Source organism: Neomonachus schauinslandi, chromosome 1, assembly GCF_002201575.2.
Source record: "Neomonachus schauinslandi chromosome 1, ASM220157v2, whole genome shotgun sequence".
Taxonomy (NCBI): domain Eukaryota; kingdom Metazoa; phylum Chordata; class Mammalia; order Carnivora; family Phocidae; genus Neomonachus; species Neomonachus schauinslandi.
Window position 1 is genome coordinate 205,858,987 of NC_058403.1, and position 17,899 is coordinate 205,876,885.

Consider the following 17,899-nt stretch of genomic DNA (forward strand, 5'->3'; position numbering starts at 1 on the left):
CAAGAAAGACTCTGATTTCTTCTCCAGGAACCCACTAATCCCAGCCGTTTTATTTTATTGAGGCAAAATTCACATAACATAAATGAAGCATTTTTTAAAAAGATTTTATTTATTTATTTGACAGAGAGAGACAGCAAGAAAGGGAACACAAGCAGGGGGAGTGGGGGAGGGAGAAGCAGGCCTCCCGCTGAGCAGGGAGCCCGATGTGGGGCTCGAGCCCAGGACCCTGGAATCATGACCCAAACCGAAGGCAGACGCTTAACAACTGAGCCACCCAGGTGCCTCCATAAATGAACCATTTTAAAGTGAAAAATTCACTGGCATGTAGCACATTCACGATGTTGTGCAACCACCACCTCTATCTAATTCCAGAACATTTCCATCACCCCAAAAGGAGACCTTGTACCCATTAGCAGTCACTCCCCATTCCTCCTCCCCCTGCCCCCTGGCAGCCACTAATCTTTATGTCTGTTTTTTTTTTTTTAAGATTTTATCTATTTATTTATCAGAGAGAGCACAAGCCAGGGGAGTGAGGCAGAGGGAGAAGCAGGCTCCCCGCTGAGCGAGGAGCCCGATGTGGGGCTCCATCCCAGGACCCACAGATCATGACCCGAGCCAAAGGCAGATGCTTAACCAACTGAGCCACCCAGGCGTCCCTGACTACCTGTTTTCAATTCTTTGGGATATAAAGCTAGGAGTGGAATTGCTGGGTCATATGGTAACTCTTGTCCAACTTTTGGATTGTTTAACTTTTGGAAGAATCATCAGACTTTTCCACAGTAGCTGCATTTTCCATTCCCACCAGCAGTTTACAGGGTTCCAATTTCTCTCTACATGGCCATCTTAGTGGGTGCATTGAGCTGGCTTTTATATTACTTGCTTCCCCGCTCCCTTTGTGGCACATGATAATATTTTGCCTTTTTGTGTGATGCGTTTGTGATGCACCAACTCTGATTGTGGGTTTGTGGTAATGTGTCTACATCTGGGCAGGGTTGTGCGCTTTTCACTATCAGAGTGTTAGATTCCACGTTGGCAGGGTTGTCTTTGACTGGCCGTGCCCCCTATGGTTGGGCATTGGTAGCTGTGCAATTGTGTGAGCACTTACAAACTGTGACAGTGACAGGGGGCCTGAATATGTAAGGTGGTAGGTTTTCTACAGTGCCTTGAATGGTTGTGTCTGATGTATAGGTGTGTGCATTACTACATCATCGTGGGTTTGTGAGTGGTTGTGTGTTCCCGTGTGTTTCTGCAACAGTGTGTGATTGTGGCAGTACCTGTCTGTGCGATTATGAATTCTGTGTCTGAGAGATCGTGTGACCACATCACTGTGTAACCAGTGTATAGCTGTGTTTTTGTGCCTGGGAATTGGGTGTCTGTGCAGAGCCTACATGACAAGCAGATGCACAGTTCCGTGTGCAGGGACTATATGGGGCCAGGAATCTGTGTCGCTATGTAACTGCCAACTGTGCGTGGATATGACTGTGAACTAGGTGTCTATGACGTGTCCGTAGCATCCACCCGGGTTCCCAGGGCACAACAGTGGAGGTGCCTGGTGTAGAAGCTTGGATCCCCCCCCCCCATGTGGGGCAGCAATCAGAGAGCAGCCAGGCCTAGAGCAGGGGCTGCTGAGGGTCTCCTGAACATCCTCAGGTACTTCCTGTGGCCTGATCCGACCGTCCCATTTCACCCCGCAGAGGGGGTCACTTCCCCCACCCCGGCCCCATCACACCAGAGCAACTGTGGTCACAGCAGCATCCCCCCCACACACAGCCCAACTCCACGCAGCAACCCCAAGAGGGTCCATGGTCGACAGCAGGCGGCTGATTGGGAGGGGCTCCTCCTGGCACCGGGCTCAGGCCCTGGGAACTCACAATCCAGGCAATTTGAAACCAACCCACCGTGAAGCCCCAGCCCCCAACCCTCCCACTCATCAGGAACAGAGCTTCGGCTGTTCTGGGCCCCCACCTGATAGCAGGCTCTAACATCTGGGGTGTCTGATAATGCTTGGCTTGGCAGGGACTTCATGCCAAGTCCCGCCATCAGCACGGTTGCTGCTGTTTATTGGGGAGGGGGAGAGCTACAGGGGCCCGGTCACAGGAAAGGGTGTCTCAAAGCCCCTTCTCAGGATCCCCATTCTGTCTGTTACCCCTTCTACAGGAAGATAACTAAGAGTAGGGCACCAAGTCTGTCCTTTTGTGGGGACTCAGTGCCTCGCTTTACCCAACACCTGAACCCTCAACCTCTGAGCCCCCAGCCCCTGAACCTCTGACTTTTTATATATGGGGTCAGTCCTTAAGGCCCAGCCCTTAAACAGGCTGAGATGAGGTCTCTTCCTCAGAAACAGTGACCCCCGCCTTGCCTGCCTCTTATCAGGGGCTGCAGCCAATCAGTTGAGGGCAGAGAGGAGCCCTCCAAGGGGCCATTGGTGTCTCAGAGCCCACGAGGCCACGGAGGGAGAGGAGGCCTGAGGCCCAGGGTGGGCACCAGCCGGCCATGGCTGCAGCTGAGACCGCCTTGCCCTCCATCAGCACGCTGACCACCTTGCGCCCCTTCCTGGACACACAGGAGGACTTTCTCAAGGTGGGGCCAGGTGGGGTGTAGTTGGGCTGGCTGGGGTCCTGGGCTGTGGTTAGAGCTTGGGGGGGGTGTCTAGTCTGCATCTTTTTTTTTTTTCCTAAAGATTTTATTTATTTATTTGAGACAGAGAGAATGAGAGAGACAGAGAGCACATGAGAGGGGGGAGGGTCAGAGGGAAAAGCAGACTCCCCGCTGAGCAGGGAGCCCGATGCGGGACTCGATCCCGGGACTCCAGGATCATGACCTGAGCCAAAGGCAGTCGCTCAACCAACTGAGCCACCCAGGCGCCCTCTAGTCTGCATCTTGCTCTGCATCTTACCCAAGGCTGGGGGTCCTCAGTCCAGGCTAGGAGTCTGAACTTGGTCTAAGGACCTATTCTTGTCATATAAGACTGAGGCTTGGAGGGGCACCTGGCTGGCTCAGTAGGTAGAACATGCAACTCTTGATCTCAGGGTCGTGAGTTCAAGCCCCATGTTGGGCATAGAGCTTACTTTGGGGGGGAAAAAAAAGGAAAGGAAAGGAAAGAAAGAAAGAAAGAAAAGAAAAAAGAACCTGAGGTTTGAAGCTGAACACTGCAGCAGTCCACAGTAAGACAACCCTAGATATCGGGGGAAATAGCAAATGCAGGAATTTAATCTTGGGAATTAATTTTGGGGGGGACAGGGAAGGAGAGGGAGAGCCTGGGGGAAACTGAGGCAAGGCTGCCCCCCACCCAGCCTTCCATGCCTAGCTCTGCCCCCCCTTCCCCCATGCCTGAGTGTGGCTCCAGATAATGTCAGTCTTATCTTGGGTCTCCAGCCAGACCCATCGACCTCTGTCCCCGGACTTGGGGGGGCTGGAGGGAGTGTGCAGTGTAAGGGAGGGGGACAGACTGACATGACGGACAAGCAACCAAGACCCCTTTCCAGAGCCTCTGGCCAGCCTGCCCCCATCAGGGCATCCAGCCCCTTCCATCTCTGGGCAGGGTACCCTGGTGTCCACGGAAGCCTCACGCTACCGGGTCCCTCCCCAGTGGTGGCGCTCTGAGGAGGTGCAGGACTTGGGTCCGGGTCCCCCTGATCCCACCGGGCTGCCCCTCCACGTGAGGCCGGAGTTGCAGGACGCGCCCAGGGAGGACGAAGACGGCGAGAGGGACTCGGCCACTGCCTGGGATCTGGATCTCCTTCTCACCAATTTCTCGTGCCCAGAGCCGGGCGGCGCGCCCCAAACCTGCGCTTTGGCGCCAGGCGAGTGCCCCGGGGTGCAATTCCCGCCGCCGCCGCCGCCGCCGCCGCCGCCGCCGCCACCCGAGACTCCCAGCCCGTATGTGGGCGGCCCGGGGCTGGTGGCTGGGCTCTTGGGTCCCGAGGAGCACCCGGGCTGGGCACGCCCGGCCCCAAGAGCCCCGGCCCCGGACGCCTTCGCCGGCTCAGCCCTGGGCCCAGCCCCCGAGCCCAAGGCACTGCCGCTGCAGCCGGTGTACCCCGGGCCAGGTGCGGGCTCCTCCGGCAGCTACTTCTCGAGGACCGCGCTTTCAGTGCCCACGGCGCCAGGCGCCCCCTACGGGCTGCTGTCCGGGTACCCAGCGCTGTACCCGGTGCCGCAGTACCAAGGGCACTTCCAGCTCTTCCGCGGGCTCCCGGCGCCTGCTCCCGGCCCCACATCACCCCCTTCTTTCTTGAGTTGTCTGGGACCCGGGACGGCGGGTGCGGGACTCCGAGGGACCGCAGGAGACCCAGGAGGGATCGCGGACGCGGCGCCATCCAAACGCAGCCGGCGATCGTGGGCGCGCAAGAGGCAGGCGGCGCACACATGCACGCACCCGGGCTGTGGGAAGAGCTACACCAAGAGCTCGCACCTAAAGGCTCATCTGCGCACGCACACAGGTGAGGGAGCGGGGCGCGGGGCTGGAGGATGGGCCTCAGGACCAGGGAATAGCTGGGGAGCTGGAAAACCCGAGCAAGTGGCGGAGTTAAAGCAGAATTTCGGAGCCACGGGCAGGGCAGAGGGAGCTGGGAGCCGGCCTGGGACCCCGGGAGCCGGGTAGGGGCACGGAGACAACCTGGGGAACCTGAGGAGCGTCTCAGGGAAGAGACGCGTAAGACCTGGGCAGGGGAAGGGCTAAAGAGCAGAAAGCCTGGCAAGTGACAAAGGGGGCGGGCTAGAGGAGGGACTGCGGAGAAGGGACAAGCTTGGAATGCCAGGGGCGGGGTCAAAGACAGAGGGTTCAGGTGCGGGGCCAACCGAGAGCGGAGTTAGCCGCCAGGAGTATAAAGCGTGTGTTGCTTGCCGGGGAGGCGGAGCCAGACTGTAGGGGGCGTGGCCGCACTTAGGAGGAGAGGCAGGGCCAGAGTCAGTTTCCGGAGCCCAGAAGCCGAGGCAGGTCCAGGAGGATAGAGGGAATAGAAAGGAGGATGGGCATAGGGGTAGAAAGCTGGGTCCCAGGGATCCTAAGACGGGGCGGGGCTGTGGAATAGAGGCTGGGGGGAGGAGGAAGGGTGAAGCCTGAATTTAGGAGTCCCCACAGGGCTATGTGTACCTTCCTGCGCAGAGACGCGTGGGGAGAGGCCAGGAGTAGCCTGGGGAGAGAACAATCACCGGGGACTGGGCCTGGATTTCGAGGCCCAAGGGTCAAGGCCGGGGGGTCGGGGGGGGGGCGGGCAGAATTAGGCAGCAGCTGGAGGGTCCCCAGGGCGGGGCTGGAACACAGGGAGCCAAGCCAAAGGACGAAGGTGGGGATGGCTTTAGGACTCTAAGGCAGGGTAATAGGGAACAGTAAATGAAGCCAGTGGGGTAGGGGACACGACTTGGGTCCAGGAAATGAGAACGGGTTTGGCGCCACATGCAGGTACAGAGGGGTTGAGGTCGCAGAGGCAGGACGTGGGTGCAGAATCAGGGCCTTCCCCTGAGAGTTGAGTCCCTACATTTTGCGTGCTGGGGCGCCTCACTTGCCTCACCCCAGTACGGACCAAGGCTGAGCAAAGGAGTGCGACCAGATAGATGCAGAGGCAGACCGGGGAGGGGTGGGGCGGATAGTGGCGCTCAAGGCTTCCTCATCCCCCACCCATCCCCCAGGGGAGAAGCCCTACGCCTGCACGTGGGACGGCTGTGGCTGGAGGTTCGCGCGCTCGGACGAACTGACCCGCCACTACCGGAAGCACACTGGACAGCGCCCCTTCCGCTGCCAGCTCTGCCCGCGCGCTTTTTCACGCTCCGATCACCTGGCCCTGCACATGAAGCGTCATCTTTGAGCCCTGCCCCAACACTTGGACCCGTCCAGGGGATTGGGGATGGAACAAGAGCAGATCCACACAGGGTGGTTTTCCCTCGGACGGGCCCTCTCCTGGATTCGCGGCCCCACAGATCCACCCAAAGATCAAGGACTGGCCCATAGACAGACTGGGGGAGCCTCCAACCCAAGCTCCCACACGTCCTCAGCCACAGAGCTACACAGATACAGCAAGACCGAGAGACCTCCAAATAAACGGACTCAGTTGGACACTCAGACATTTCGGACAGAGAGACAGACCCTCAGAGAGCTGGACCCTCAGACCAGCTTACAAGAGGCCCTGGGCAGTGGGAGTGGTTGTGGGGTGAGGCTTCCCAAAGACCCTGGGCCTAGAAGGGGGCTTCACACCTTGACTAATGAAGCTCTGCATAGTGGCTGGATCTGCTGTGAATGGTTATGGGTCCTGTACCAATGCCCCTCCCAGATAAAGGTTCAGCGTTGGCCTGACTTTGTGGGTTTTGGCTGCTGGAAGATGGGAGGAAGTTTACTCTCAGGGGTGAGTTTGGGGGGCCATACACACCTTCACACCCTCATGTAAACTTCAGCGACCCCTCTTGGCACTGGAGGCTTTGCCGCCCCTCCCGGTCACACCCCCAGATTAGCCTAAATCGTCCTTGTCTCCTGCCTTGAACCCCAGGTACATTCACTGGGACCGTCTCCCTCGGTCCCCAGCCCTCAGCCTTGCCCCATCACCCTCCACCGTGACCCGATCCAAAATATTCCCTTGAATAGCTACCTCAGGGGGCCCCAGGAAAACATGTGGAATAAAAAGGGGGAGGATCAGGAGCACAAGCGCCCCTTAAAAGAGCAAAATTCACAAGAGTTAGACCTCAGGTTGTAAGACAGGAAAGGAAAAAATCCAAATCTGCGTTTGACCCAGGAGCCGGAGCAGCGGGGTGCTAACGGAAGAGAGCGGTTTGAGACTAGCCACAGTAGAAAGAGACGGAGGCGGGGCCTAGCGGAGGGATGTGAGCTATGATTGGCCAGGAAAGGAGTCGGAGGCGGGAGAGGGGTCATAGGAGGCGTGGCCCGAGCCGGACGGGTGGGTGGAGTATATCAAGAGTTGAGTCCGCCGGAAGCGCGTGGAGGTGCCCGAGGGGAGTGACGGTCAGAAAGGAAGCCCCGCCCCCAGAGGGCCCCGAACTGACTTTCAAATTTCAGCTTCTCTGTCTCGCGGGCAGTCTCCATCCTCGTGAGGTTCCGGCTGGGGTTCCCACGCCTGTCTGGGGAAGTGAAAGTCGACTAGGGACCGGCCCGGCCCAGCTCGTGACCTGGCGACCCGGGCCCCAACACAGATTCCTGGACCCAAGCGCCATGGCCACGCTGAGCCCGATGCTCCTGGCCGCGCTGCTGTGGGTGCCAGTAAGGACCCTGACCTGCTACGGAGACTCGGGACAGCCTGTGGACTGGTGAGTGCGCAGGCGCCGACCATCCCCCGAGGTTGGCCTGGGGGGTGCACCGCAACTGGGTGAAGCCTGGGGTTCCCTCTCTTCCCCTCCCTCCATTTCTCCCATTCCTCAACTTCAAGGTTCGTCGTTTACAAGCTGCCAGCCCAGAGCGGGCCCGGGAAAGCGGCGCAGAGCGGACTGCGATACAAGTACATGGATAAGGACTCAGGGGGCTGGCGCGACGGCGCGGGGTCCATCAACAGCTCGGCGGGGGCCGTGGGCCGCAGCCTGCTGCCGCTGTACCAGAACGCCAGCCAGGTGAAGGGGCTCCTGGGCTGAACCTGGGATGAGACTCTAGGGCCCAGCCTGGAGGGAAATTTAAAGTTGCCCCATCCATCTCCCCCCAGCTCGCCTTCCTGCTATACAATGACCAGCCACCTAAACCCAGTAGGGCTCAGGACTTGTCCAGCCGGGGGCACACAAAGGGTGAGTCCCGGATTGGGGCGGGGGAAGGGCTCTGGTTTTCCTATGCATTTCCCCCCGCAACCCCCGGCCCGGCCCGGGGGGGGGGGGGGGGGGGGGGGGGGTGCTCTGTCAGACTCTGGACATCTGCTTTCTCATTATACTAATATTGTTTTTCTTCTTGACTATGAGAATTGACAGCTGCAGAAACTGAGCTCAGCAGTGGTGTCGACACTGTCCACACCTTCTCCAGGCCCCTGGCAAATGGAGGGTGTTCCTGGTGGCATATGTGCTTGTTGGGATGCCTTGAGCAGTGCTTCTGATCCCTGTCTTCTGGTTCAGGTGTGCTGCTCCTGGACCAAGAAGGGGGCTTCTGGCTGGTCCACAGTGTTCCGCGGTTCCCTCCACCCGCCTCCTCCACTGCATACAGCTGGCCTTTTAATGCCCAAACCTATGGGCAGACCCTGCTCTGTGTGTCTTTTCCCCTCACTCAGTTCTGGAAGATTGGTGAGTGGGGACAGGGAGGCAAAGTGAGTCCCTGATTCCCAGGCCAGAATGTGGAACAGTCCTTCGTTTTCTCCACCCTTGTCCTCCAGGCAGACAGCTGACCTACACCTACCCCCTAGTGTATGACCACAAGCTAGATGTGGCCTTCGCTCAGAAAGTCCCCTACCTGGAGGATGCGGTCAAGGGCCACCATGTTCTCCATGGCCCCTGGAACAGCAGTGTAACACTCACATCCAAGGCAGGGGACACATTCCAGAGCTTTGCCAAATTTGGAAAATTTGGAGATGGTGAGTCCTGAGACTGAGGGTTGCAAAGCTCTTTTTCTGCAGAGGGGGTGCCTGGTGTGTCCATGGCTAAGGGCATGTCAGGAATAAGGACTAGGACTCTTTGAGAGCCACCAGCAAATGAGAGGTAGGTAACAGACTTGGGTTCACATATTGGTTTCTGGTTATGTGATGGTGTGACTCAACCAGAGCCTCAGTTTAACCCATCTGAGAAATGGGGACACCGATATCTACTTTAAAGGATTGCTATGAATGAAATGATGCATGTAAAGCATTTGGTAAGGGCTATTAGTTTTTGTCATTCCCTGTGTTCCAGGAATTGACAACTGAGGAAACTGAGCTCAGAAAGGGGAAGGGGCCCTAGCAGTGACCCTGACTCTGCCCATGCCCTTTTTCCATCCTCCACAGACCTGTACTCTGGCTGGTTGGCAGAAGCCCTTGGCAGTAACCTGCAGGTCCAATTCTGGCAAAACTCTCATGGCATCCTACCCTCTAACTGCTCCAGGGTCCAGCATGTGCTGGACGTGACCCAGATAGCTTTCCCTGAGCCAGCTGGACCAGCCTTCAGTGCCACAGAAGACCACTCCAAGTGGTGTGTAGCCCCAGAAGGGCCCTGGGCCTGTGTGGGTGACATGAATCGGAACCTCAGAGAGGAGCAGCGGGGTGGGGGCACATTATGTGCCCAGCTACCAGCCCTCTGGAAGGCCTTCCAGCCTCTGGTGAAGGCCTGGAAGCCCTGTGAGGAGAACAGAACCTTCTCTCCATGAAGCCCAGCAGAGCATGTAAGAGCTAAGGCTCAGAAGCCAGTTGGGACTTCAGCTTGAACCCCAGTTTAATGCCTAATTGTGTGACCTTAATGATGTGCCTTAACTTGTGACTCAGTCTACTCATCTGCAAAATGAGAATCACAATACCTGATTCAGGACTGTTGAGAAATAAAAGGAAATTGGTGGATGGATGGGGCTGTTAACCTTTTTTCTTCAAGTGGACACTGGGACTCCAGACAACATTACAGCCCTTCTCTCCCTGATGGTCTGGGGACAGCTGGTATATAAATGAGACCCAGGGGCGCCTGGGTGGCTCAGTTGGTTAAGCGACTGCCTTCGGCTCAGGTCATGATCCTGGGGTCCTGGGATCGAGCCCTGCATCAGGCTCCCTGCTCAGCGGGAAGCCTGCTTCTCCCTCTCCCACTCCCCCTACTTGTGTTCCCCGTCACGCTGTCTCTCTCTCTGTCAATTAAATAAATAAATAAAATCTTTAAAAATAAATAAATAAAAAATAAAATAAATAAATAAAGGAGACCCAAAGTGGGACCACAAGGAAGGGTCCACCCAAGACTCACCTCCCTTCTCGATGGTAATCAGACCTCAAGACGCACACAGGCAAGGGGGCGGAAACACAATGTCTTGCCCGGCCAGGGGAGGTGGGGTGAGCCCCAGAAAGCTCACACAGCACAGACACACTTTATTTATATGTGTACATATGTATACAGGTGGCTGTACAGAGCAGGGCCAGCGGCCCCCTCAGCTATGGGCCTGGAGGCGTGGGGCAGGGTGCACCTTTTTTGGTCAGGCCTGCTGGGGGTACAGCTTCAGCAGGGCACCGGGAGGTCAGCCCCACCTCAGGCTTGGTGGCTGGGACCAAGGGGGAAGTGGGTAGGACTGGGGGCCCTGCACTGCTGGGCGCATTCTTTGTGGGGGATGGGGAGGGGGTCTGGGGTTCTGGAGAGAGTTTGGGGGAGGTGGGCTTGGAGCGAGGCCCGCTCAGCGTGGTCCGCTCCTCCACCACCTCTAGCACCCAGCACTCCCGACCCCGGGGGACCTCAGGTGAGGGAGGCGCCAGGGACGTGGATTCCTGCAACCCTTTGGAGTCTGCACCAGGAAGCTGGGGCGTCCCGGCCTTGGCCCCGGGACGCACAGGCTCTACGACAATTGGCACCAGGGGTGTGCCTGCCTCACCCGAGCTGCTGCGCCTGCCGGTCTCGTGTTCCTGCACTGGGCTCAGCGCGGCCTTTGCCACAGCCCTGGCCACCCCACCTGCTCCATCCTCTGTCTGCACGCTCTGGTGCCGTGTGCCACTGGTGTCCAGGGTCCGGCCCCCGGGGGTCGTCACACGGGGTGGGGTGCAGGCCTCGGCACCACCCGGAGACTCCTTCTCCTTACTGGACGCCGGCGGCCTGGGGGCGCCCTCGGGCAGCAGCGGGTCCGCGCCCAAGCTCAGGGGCGACTCTTGGCGGCCCAGGCGACGGACGGCGACCTGCCTAGGTGTGCCAGGACCCTCGATGGGGGGCGTCTCGCCGTCAGACTCGGCGAGGCTATGCAGCGCCAGCTCGCCGTGGAAGTCCTTGCGGAAATCCGGGTGGCCCACCTCGAGGCTGTGTTTGCGCAGCGCGCCCTTCTTGTCGGCGCCCAGCGAGGCTCCCAGCTTCTCTGCCGACTGCACGCGTTTGAGGAGCGGCGAGCGCGGGGGCTCGGCACTCTTGGGGCGCGGGCGCACCACCGGCGGGGACGAGTGCAGCTTCGCAGGGAAGCTCTGCGTCGTGTGCGAGCTGCCCACCGTGTGGCCCGGCAGCGGCGGCGGCGACGCCTGTGTCGGGGACGGCGTGTGTGCCAGCGGCGACAGCGGGATGTTGCCGGCCGACTTGCAGCGCGCGGAGCGGTACTGGCGGTGCAATTTCGGCGACAGGCCGTGCAGCGTGCTGGGCCGGATGTGGTGCGACGCCGACGACGCTGGCGAGTTGGGCGTGCTCGAGGCCGGCGAGCTGCTCTGGGAGGAGGCGCCTGCGGGTGGGCGAGAGGGGCTGTTGCGCGCCGGGGGCACAGCCAGGGCACAGCCCCGCCACCCTGCGCCGCTCGGCCCGCCGCGCGCAGGCGCAGAGCGTACCTAGGTAGGCGGAGTCGGGCGTGGAGCGGTAGCTGTGCGTAGGCGAGCGTGCGGGCAGCCCGTGCGTGGGCGAGCCCGGGAGGCTGTCGCTGGACGACAGCGACCGGTTCAGCGACGACAGCGAGCGGCTAGTGTGCAGCAGGTTTGACTGCTTTGTGATCTTGCGGAAGAGGGAGCTGCGCTTCTTGCTGGGGGACAAAGAGGGGGCCACCTACCCTTCACCAAGTTCCAGAACGCCTGGCTTCTTCCACTTTAGGGCCGCACATCCACCCCTGGGGACCGCTCACCCCTCCTGGCCCCTCCCTCTCCAGCTGCCACCTACCTATCAAAACCGAAAGAACTTTTCCTAACTCTGGTCCTATTTGGCTCCTCCCCATCTCAGGCCCCCATTCCTTTCTGGCCGTTCCCAGCCCAAGCGAGAATACCCATCCACACCGAACCAACTTTCCGCGGCCCCGCCCACCTCTCTAGCCCCTCCCTCTCCAGCTGCCACCCACCTGGGCAGGAAGAAATTCACCTGACTCAGTTTTGTCTGGCTCCTCTCACTCAGATCCCCCACTCAACGACTTGTCCAGGCCAAAACGCCAAACCCTCTGATCTAAACACGACAGTCTCCTGGCCCCACCCACCTCTCCTAGCTCCTCCTACCCCTAAGGGAAGAAATTATTTCAGTCGGCCCAGTCTTGCCTAGGGGGCTCATTTCACATAGAAATCCCTTCTCCTAGCCCCGCCCCCCCAGCCGCCTAAATATATCCAACAGGTCAGGACCGGCTCCCGGACAGCACCCTCTCTAATAGACAAGTGCTGGCCCTGCCCACCTCCCAAGACACCTCCCACAAGGTTTTTCTCCCAGCCTAGAAACCTGGCACAGCTTACTTTCCTGGCTTCTCGCACTCTCCCAGCCCTTCTCACTCTGTCCTCTTGTTTTTGTTCGATGGCCCGGCCGGCCACTTTTCCTGGGCACGTCCCTTCTCCGGTCCTCACCACCTCCCACCTTAGCCCCGCCCACTGCTCAAACAACAACACAAAAGCACAAGTGTTCCCTCAGCCTGCTGTTGTTTATAGGCCTGCCAACTGCACTTGACCCCACTTACCTCTCCTGACCCTCCTTGGCAGAGGGCCGCTTGTTTCTCCTAGCCATTTTGGCTTTGTAGCTGCTGCGCCGTGCGGGGCCAATGCGAATGGAGGTATTTTCGAAGGGCGTTGTAGTCACCGCTACCTTATTGCCGCTCTAGGGGAAGAAAGGGGAGAAATGCCCTGGGGGAGGCTGCTCAGGCAGCTCCAGTTCCCCAGGATCTCTCAACCCTCCCTGGCCCTCCCCGCACGGGGCTCCCGCCCTTGCACTCACCTTAAGGATCAGCTCAACGACCTCAGGATGCACCATGCCATGCACAGGCTCCCCGTTCACGTGGGTGATGAGGTCACCAGCACAAAGCCCGGCCTCCTGGGCTGGGCCTCCCTCTTCCACGTGCTGGGGACAAGACACCCCACAGGGGTAGAGTCACAGGATTGGTAACAAAGAAAGCTCCCTGAGCTTCTGTGCCAGACGCCTAACTCTGCATGCGCAGCAATCCTCATAACACCTAATGAAACAGTAATCATCCTCCCCATTTTACAAATGAAGAAACTGAGGCTCAGAAAGGGAAGTGAGAGCACAGGTCACAGAGGACTCTTATCCAGGTCCTGGTTCTACAATTTGAGCTGTCCCTCATCCCTGGAGGTCCTTCTTTCCCCTCCACCCACCCCCCACCTCCGGACATAGACTCCAAGCATGTGTGCTCACCCAGACAATGTGATGGACACTGTAGACATCCGAGTCACCCATGTAGACCCGAATGGCACGCAGTGTGAAGCCGTACTTCTTGCCAGAGCGTTGGATGGTGATAGGGGAGCGGAGTCCACTGACAGCCGGTGAGTAGTCCCGGCTGGGTGAGGAGTCCCGTGAAGATGGGTTAGAGGAGAGAGATCGTGGGGACATGGGACTGGCCAGGGGTGAGCTTCCATGGGGGTCCACTGCAAACAAAGAATCACAATCAGAGATTGGGGCCAACAAGATACATCTCTCCCTGTAGCTGCTCCTCATTCCTCCCAAGTCAAAGTCCCAGGGTTCTCATTGGTCCACCCCAGAGCCAATCATTGTGGACAGGGAAAATACAGTGTTCTCATTGGCCTATCCTGGCACAAATGGAGACAGCCCCTCCCCTGCTACGTGGAGACCGGCGTCACCTGCAGGAATCATGACGGACAAGGCAGTGGCGGAAGCTGACTTGATGACTTTGCCCCCAGTTCGAGAAGGTCTCTTCTCCACTGCGGGGTCTCCTGACAGTTGTTGGTGCCGCGCCCGGCGCAGAACCAGGTCATTGGTGGCCCTCGGGCTGGATGAGTCCCCATCCTTCGAGGCTGGACAGAGGTCACCTGGCCGTGGGCGGTCAGCTGCAACAGAGCAAGTGGGTTAGGGGTCAGTCTAAGGCCACGGACTTCCTGCATGCTGTTCCCTCTGCCTGAAATGCTCTTCCCGCTTCTCTCTCTTACTTGTGAGTTTCACGAAAACAGGTAACATATCCATCTAGCACAGCTCCTGATACAGAGGAGCGCTCAAATACATTTGTTGACTGAGCATGGAATATGGGGTGTTCCCCATGTTGATGAGAATCCCCAGGCTGCAGTGTGAAGAGTGGGTGAGCTCTTGCATAAACAGCACCACGCTCACTGAAATGTTCACTATATGGCCACTGCGGAATTGGGGGAGGCGGCAGGAGGGAGCACTCACTGGCCTCGGGGTCCCCAGCGCTGGGGGTGCCATCCCCTTGAGCTGCCTCTTTCGGGGCCCGCGCATCCAGCGAGCCCGGGGGGTCAGAGCTGGGCCGGGGAGGCCTGCGCAACCGGCCCTCATCCTCGTCCTCTTGGGGGGCGCTGAAGCGGCTGGGCTCCAGCAGCGCGGAGAAACGGCGGCGCGCGCCCAGCGGGGGGGCTGGCCTCCCCCTCCAGGAAGCTGGCCTCCGAAGCCGAGAAACGCTTGCTGCACGAAGGATTAGTGGTCAGAAGAGACAGGCCCCCCGGGCCCCGCCCCCAAGCCCAGTTCTGTCCCTGCTCACATCTCCGGGGAGCCCCCTCTCCAGGTCTTCTCGCGCAGGGTCAGGCCTCCCAGGCCCTCCCGCTTGCCGGCCGCCTTCTCCTCTGGGCCCTTGGCGCTCGGCTCCCGCTTGCTGGCCCCCGCTGCCGCCACCGGGGTCTTGGGCTCGTGCTGCGACAGTTGCTCCATGCTGCTATACACCTGAACGGGCGGGCGGGTGGTGGTGGGAGGCAAGCCCGGCCCCGGTTCCCGCCTTCGCTCCCGAACCAATCCGCTTCCCGCTACTGGACCCGTCCACACTACGCTCCACCCCCCCAAGTCCGGGCCCCGCCCAATTCTGAGAGGTACCCCAACCACCTACAATTCTTCAACTCAGGCCCCACTCCACAAAGTTAGGCCCTGCCCTGCCCATGCCCTCAAGAATATGCTCTCCTTCGTGCCCCACCTCCCCAGGCTTCACCCAGTTATGTCTACTCTCGCCCCGGCTAGGCCCTGAACCCCCTTACACGCCGTTCCTCAATGCGAGATCTTGCCCAGCCTTGCCAAGCCTTGCCCCAGCCCCCCCCCCCCCCCCTCTTTCTGTCCAGCCCCAGGTCCCGACCCCAACCCCGTCCAGAACTAGCCCCGCCCCACCGTGGGCCTGCTTTCCACATCTGTCCAGGTTCCCGTCAGATTCCACTCAGTGCCACAGGCCAGTCCCAAGACCCCCAGGCTGCCTCCCCCGCAGGCCTTATCACCCCCAGATCTCTTACCCCTTCAGTAATTCCCCGGCTTGAGACCTCGGGCCTGGGACCCTGCTCTCCTGTCTCCTCAGCCCCGCCCCATTGCGGACCCACCACCCTTCGCCTCCTCAACCCGTCGTGCAGGGGAAGCAAAGACCCGCCTCCGCCCAGGCCCCGCCCCCCCCGGGTTTCACCCCACCCCTAGCCCAGCCTTGGCCCACCTTGCTGAAGCGCGGCGAGCAAGAGGAGAACTGGCGTATTTCCACAGGCTCTTCTTCGGTGGTGTCATCCTCGTCATAGGAGTTCACGTGATGATACCTGTCTGAGCGGGCTGAGGATTGGGGGGTGGGCCATAACCGCAGGCAAGGGTCCACGCCTCAGATAAAACCCCCACCGGAACCGGATCCTCTTTCCAGCCGGGCCCACAGGCTCGGCCACGCCCCTGCCGGGCCCCTGCCCTATTCTCGGGTCAGATTCAGGCCCCTCCCCCAGGCTGGGTCCCAGCCCCACTCTCGGCTCCAGAAAAGCCACACCTCCAGATCCCACCTAGGGCACTCGATGCCAGGCCACGCCTCCGAGCAACCACGCCCCCTCCACAACTTCAGCCCTCTCATCCGGCTGGGGCTGGGAGGTCTCCTGCTCGGCTCGCGTCCCAGCCTAGGCCTAACCGAGGGCCCGATCTCACCGGATCCCGCCCCCTGTCCCTGCTCACTGTCGAAGTAGCTGGTGTCATCCTCGGACTCCAGGTGGGGGATGAACTCGGCCTTCTGCCTCAGCAGTCCTGTCCAGTCCAGGTCTCGAAAGAAACTGTGCTGCTTCACTTCAAAGGCACCACCTGGGGATGGAGTGGTGGAGGGAGGAGGGGAGGTGGTTCCAGGGACCGCTGAAGGCCAACCCCGCAGATAGCCCCGGACCACTTGGACTTGGAGTCCTACTCTCTGACAATGGCCCCCAGTCCTTAGTTTCTCTGAAAAGCAGACCCCTTACCTGCCCCTAGCCGGACCAGGGGGTTGGTCTGCAGGAGGCTGGATATCAGGAGCTGGGCGTCGGTGGGCAGGGCCTCATCCCCCTCCGGCCACAGGATGTCATCTGCAGAAAAGGCAGGGCTGGGGGTCGCTTTTGGAGCCTACAAAACCTTGAGTGGGCCTGTGTCCCCGTGCCCCCCTGCCCCCCACAGAGGCACGCACCGCTGATGACCTGTCCAAACAGTTCTTCGGGCGTATCACCAAAGAAGGGTACGCAGCCCACCAGGAACTCATAGAGAATGATGCCCATGGCCCACCAGTCCACCGGCTTGCCGTATCCCTGGCGCAGGATGACCTCGGGTGCGATGTACTCTGGGGTCCCACACACCTGGGGGCAGGCCGTCAGCCTGCGCCCGGGGCCGCAGGAGGGGCCTCGAGGGAGAGCCGAGTCCCCCACCAGACCCTGGGCCCCACAGTTCTGTCGGGTCACTCCACCCACGGTGACCCCCACGACCGCACACACACCTGTTTGTCCAGGAATTCCCGGGCGTCCTTCTCGATGTGGCCTTCATACAGGTTGGTGGTGAGGCTCATAAGCCCCATCTTGGAGAGGCCAAAATCCGTGAGCTTGATGTGCCCCATAGAGGTGATGAGGAGGCTGCAATGAGTGTGTGTGTTGGGGGGCGGGGGTCTCAGAAGTGAGGCCCGCGTCCACTTCATTCCTGGTCCTTTCAGGCCAGGGCTGCCCGAGGGGCAGGAATGAAGTGATAGGAGAGGCTCACTTGTCAGGCTTGAGGTCCCGGTGCACAATGCCGTAGTTGTGCAGGTACTCCAGTGCCAGGACTGTCTCTGCGAAGTACATGCGGGCCATCTCCACGGGCAGCGCCCCGATGTTCTTCAGCAGGGTGGCGCAGTCCCCCCCTGTGGGGAAGGAGTTGGCCCATGTGAAGAGGGAGGCACCCTCAGCCCAGAGCTGAGCACTCACCAGCCACCAAGTCCTCACCTCACACGGCTCCCATTTTACAGCCAAGGACAACTGCAGCTTGGAGAGGGGCCTCCCCTCCCCAGGTCCCATGGGGAGTGCCCTCTACCAGGCTTCTCTCCTCTTAGCCATCCTCCCAAGTGAGTCTAATCAGCCAATGTCACACAGGAGGGGATTGAGACTCAGAGAGGTTGGGTCATGCAGGGAGTCGATGGTGGAGGTGAGATCTGGTCAGGATTAAAGCCTGGGAGCATGGCCCTTGATCTCCTGGAGTCTGAATCTTGAGGGTCTGGGGCCTTAAAATGTAGATCCCTGGCCCCTAGCAGGTTTGCTGTAGACGGCATTCGTATTTTGGTCTCCTAAGATCCACTCCTAACCTCTCTTTCAAGGGCCAGATTTTCTTCCAGGTGCAGCGGCTGGGTCAGCATGTAACCCAGTCGCTTCAGTGAATCAGCCCTCAGACTTCCCCTTCTATTTTCACAGATTGCTGAACTCATAAATGATGTAAACTGTGATCAGCTGGATGACAACTCTGCTATGTCAGGGCCTGTCTAGAGGGAAGTCCACACATGCAAGAGCAGAGTCCAGAGATGAAGAGATTCCTAGTGACATAGTTTGAGCACCCAGATATGATTTTTTTAATCACAACTTCTTTTTCTTCTTTCTTTCTTTCTTTCTTTCTTTCTTTCTTTCTTTCTTCCTTCCTTCCTTCCTTCCTTCCTTCCTCTTTCTTTCTTTCTTTTTCTTTCTTTCTTTCTTTCTTTCTTTCTTTCTTTCTTTCTTTCTTT

General features: G+C 59.3%; 3 protein-coding genes across 3 annotated transcripts in view; 2 read left to right on the plus strand and 1 right to left on the minus strand.

Annotated features, from left to right (window-relative positions):
- The first annotated feature begins 2,493 nt into the window (after positions 1-2,493).
- Positions 2,494-5,807, plus strand: KLF1 (Kruppel like factor 1). Its single transcript, XM_021705450.1, has 3 exons — positions 2,494-2,580; positions 3,590-4,442; positions 5,632-5,807. Exons 1-3 carry the CDS (start codon positions 2,494-2,496, stop codon positions 5,805-5,807), a joined length of 1,116 nt encoding a protein of 371 aa, XP_021561125.1.
- A 1,181-nt stretch (positions 5,808-6,988) lies between these two features.
- Positions 6,989-9,439, plus strand: DNASE2 (deoxyribonuclease 2, lysosomal). The gene is made up of 6 exons (XM_021705376.1): positions 6,989-7,254; positions 7,374-7,551; positions 7,641-7,719; positions 8,038-8,202; positions 8,292-8,489; positions 8,895-9,439. Exons 1-6 carry the CDS (start codon positions 7,160-7,162, stop codon positions 9,251-9,253), a joined length of 1,074 nt encoding a protein of 357 aa, XP_021561051.1. The 5' UTR covers positions 6,989-7,159; the 3' UTR covers positions 9,254-9,439.
- A 541-nt stretch (positions 9,440-9,980) lies between these two features.
- The window catches only part of MAST1 (microtubule associated serine/threonine kinase 1), a 24,882-nt gene continuing 16,963 nt past the window's right edge, over positions 9,981-17,899 (minus strand). Inside the window, 15 exon segments of the mRNA XM_021704963.2 lie at positions 9,981-11,266; positions 11,370-11,557; positions 12,464-12,600; positions 12,718-12,840; positions 13,153-13,382; positions 13,596-13,802; positions 14,140-14,338; positions 14,340-14,388; positions 14,465-14,643; positions 15,386-15,495; positions 15,877-15,999; positions 16,152-16,253; positions 16,352-16,517; positions 16,655-16,787; positions 16,912-17,050. Of these exon segments, the coding sequence (XP_021560638.1) occupies positions 10,014-11,266; positions 11,370-11,557; positions 12,464-12,600; positions 12,718-12,840; positions 13,153-13,382; positions 13,596-13,802; positions 14,140-14,338; positions 14,340-14,388; positions 14,465-14,643; positions 15,386-15,495; positions 15,877-15,999; positions 16,152-16,253; positions 16,352-16,517; positions 16,655-16,787; positions 16,912-17,050 (3,338 nt within the window). The 3' untranslated portion in view covers positions 9,981-10,013.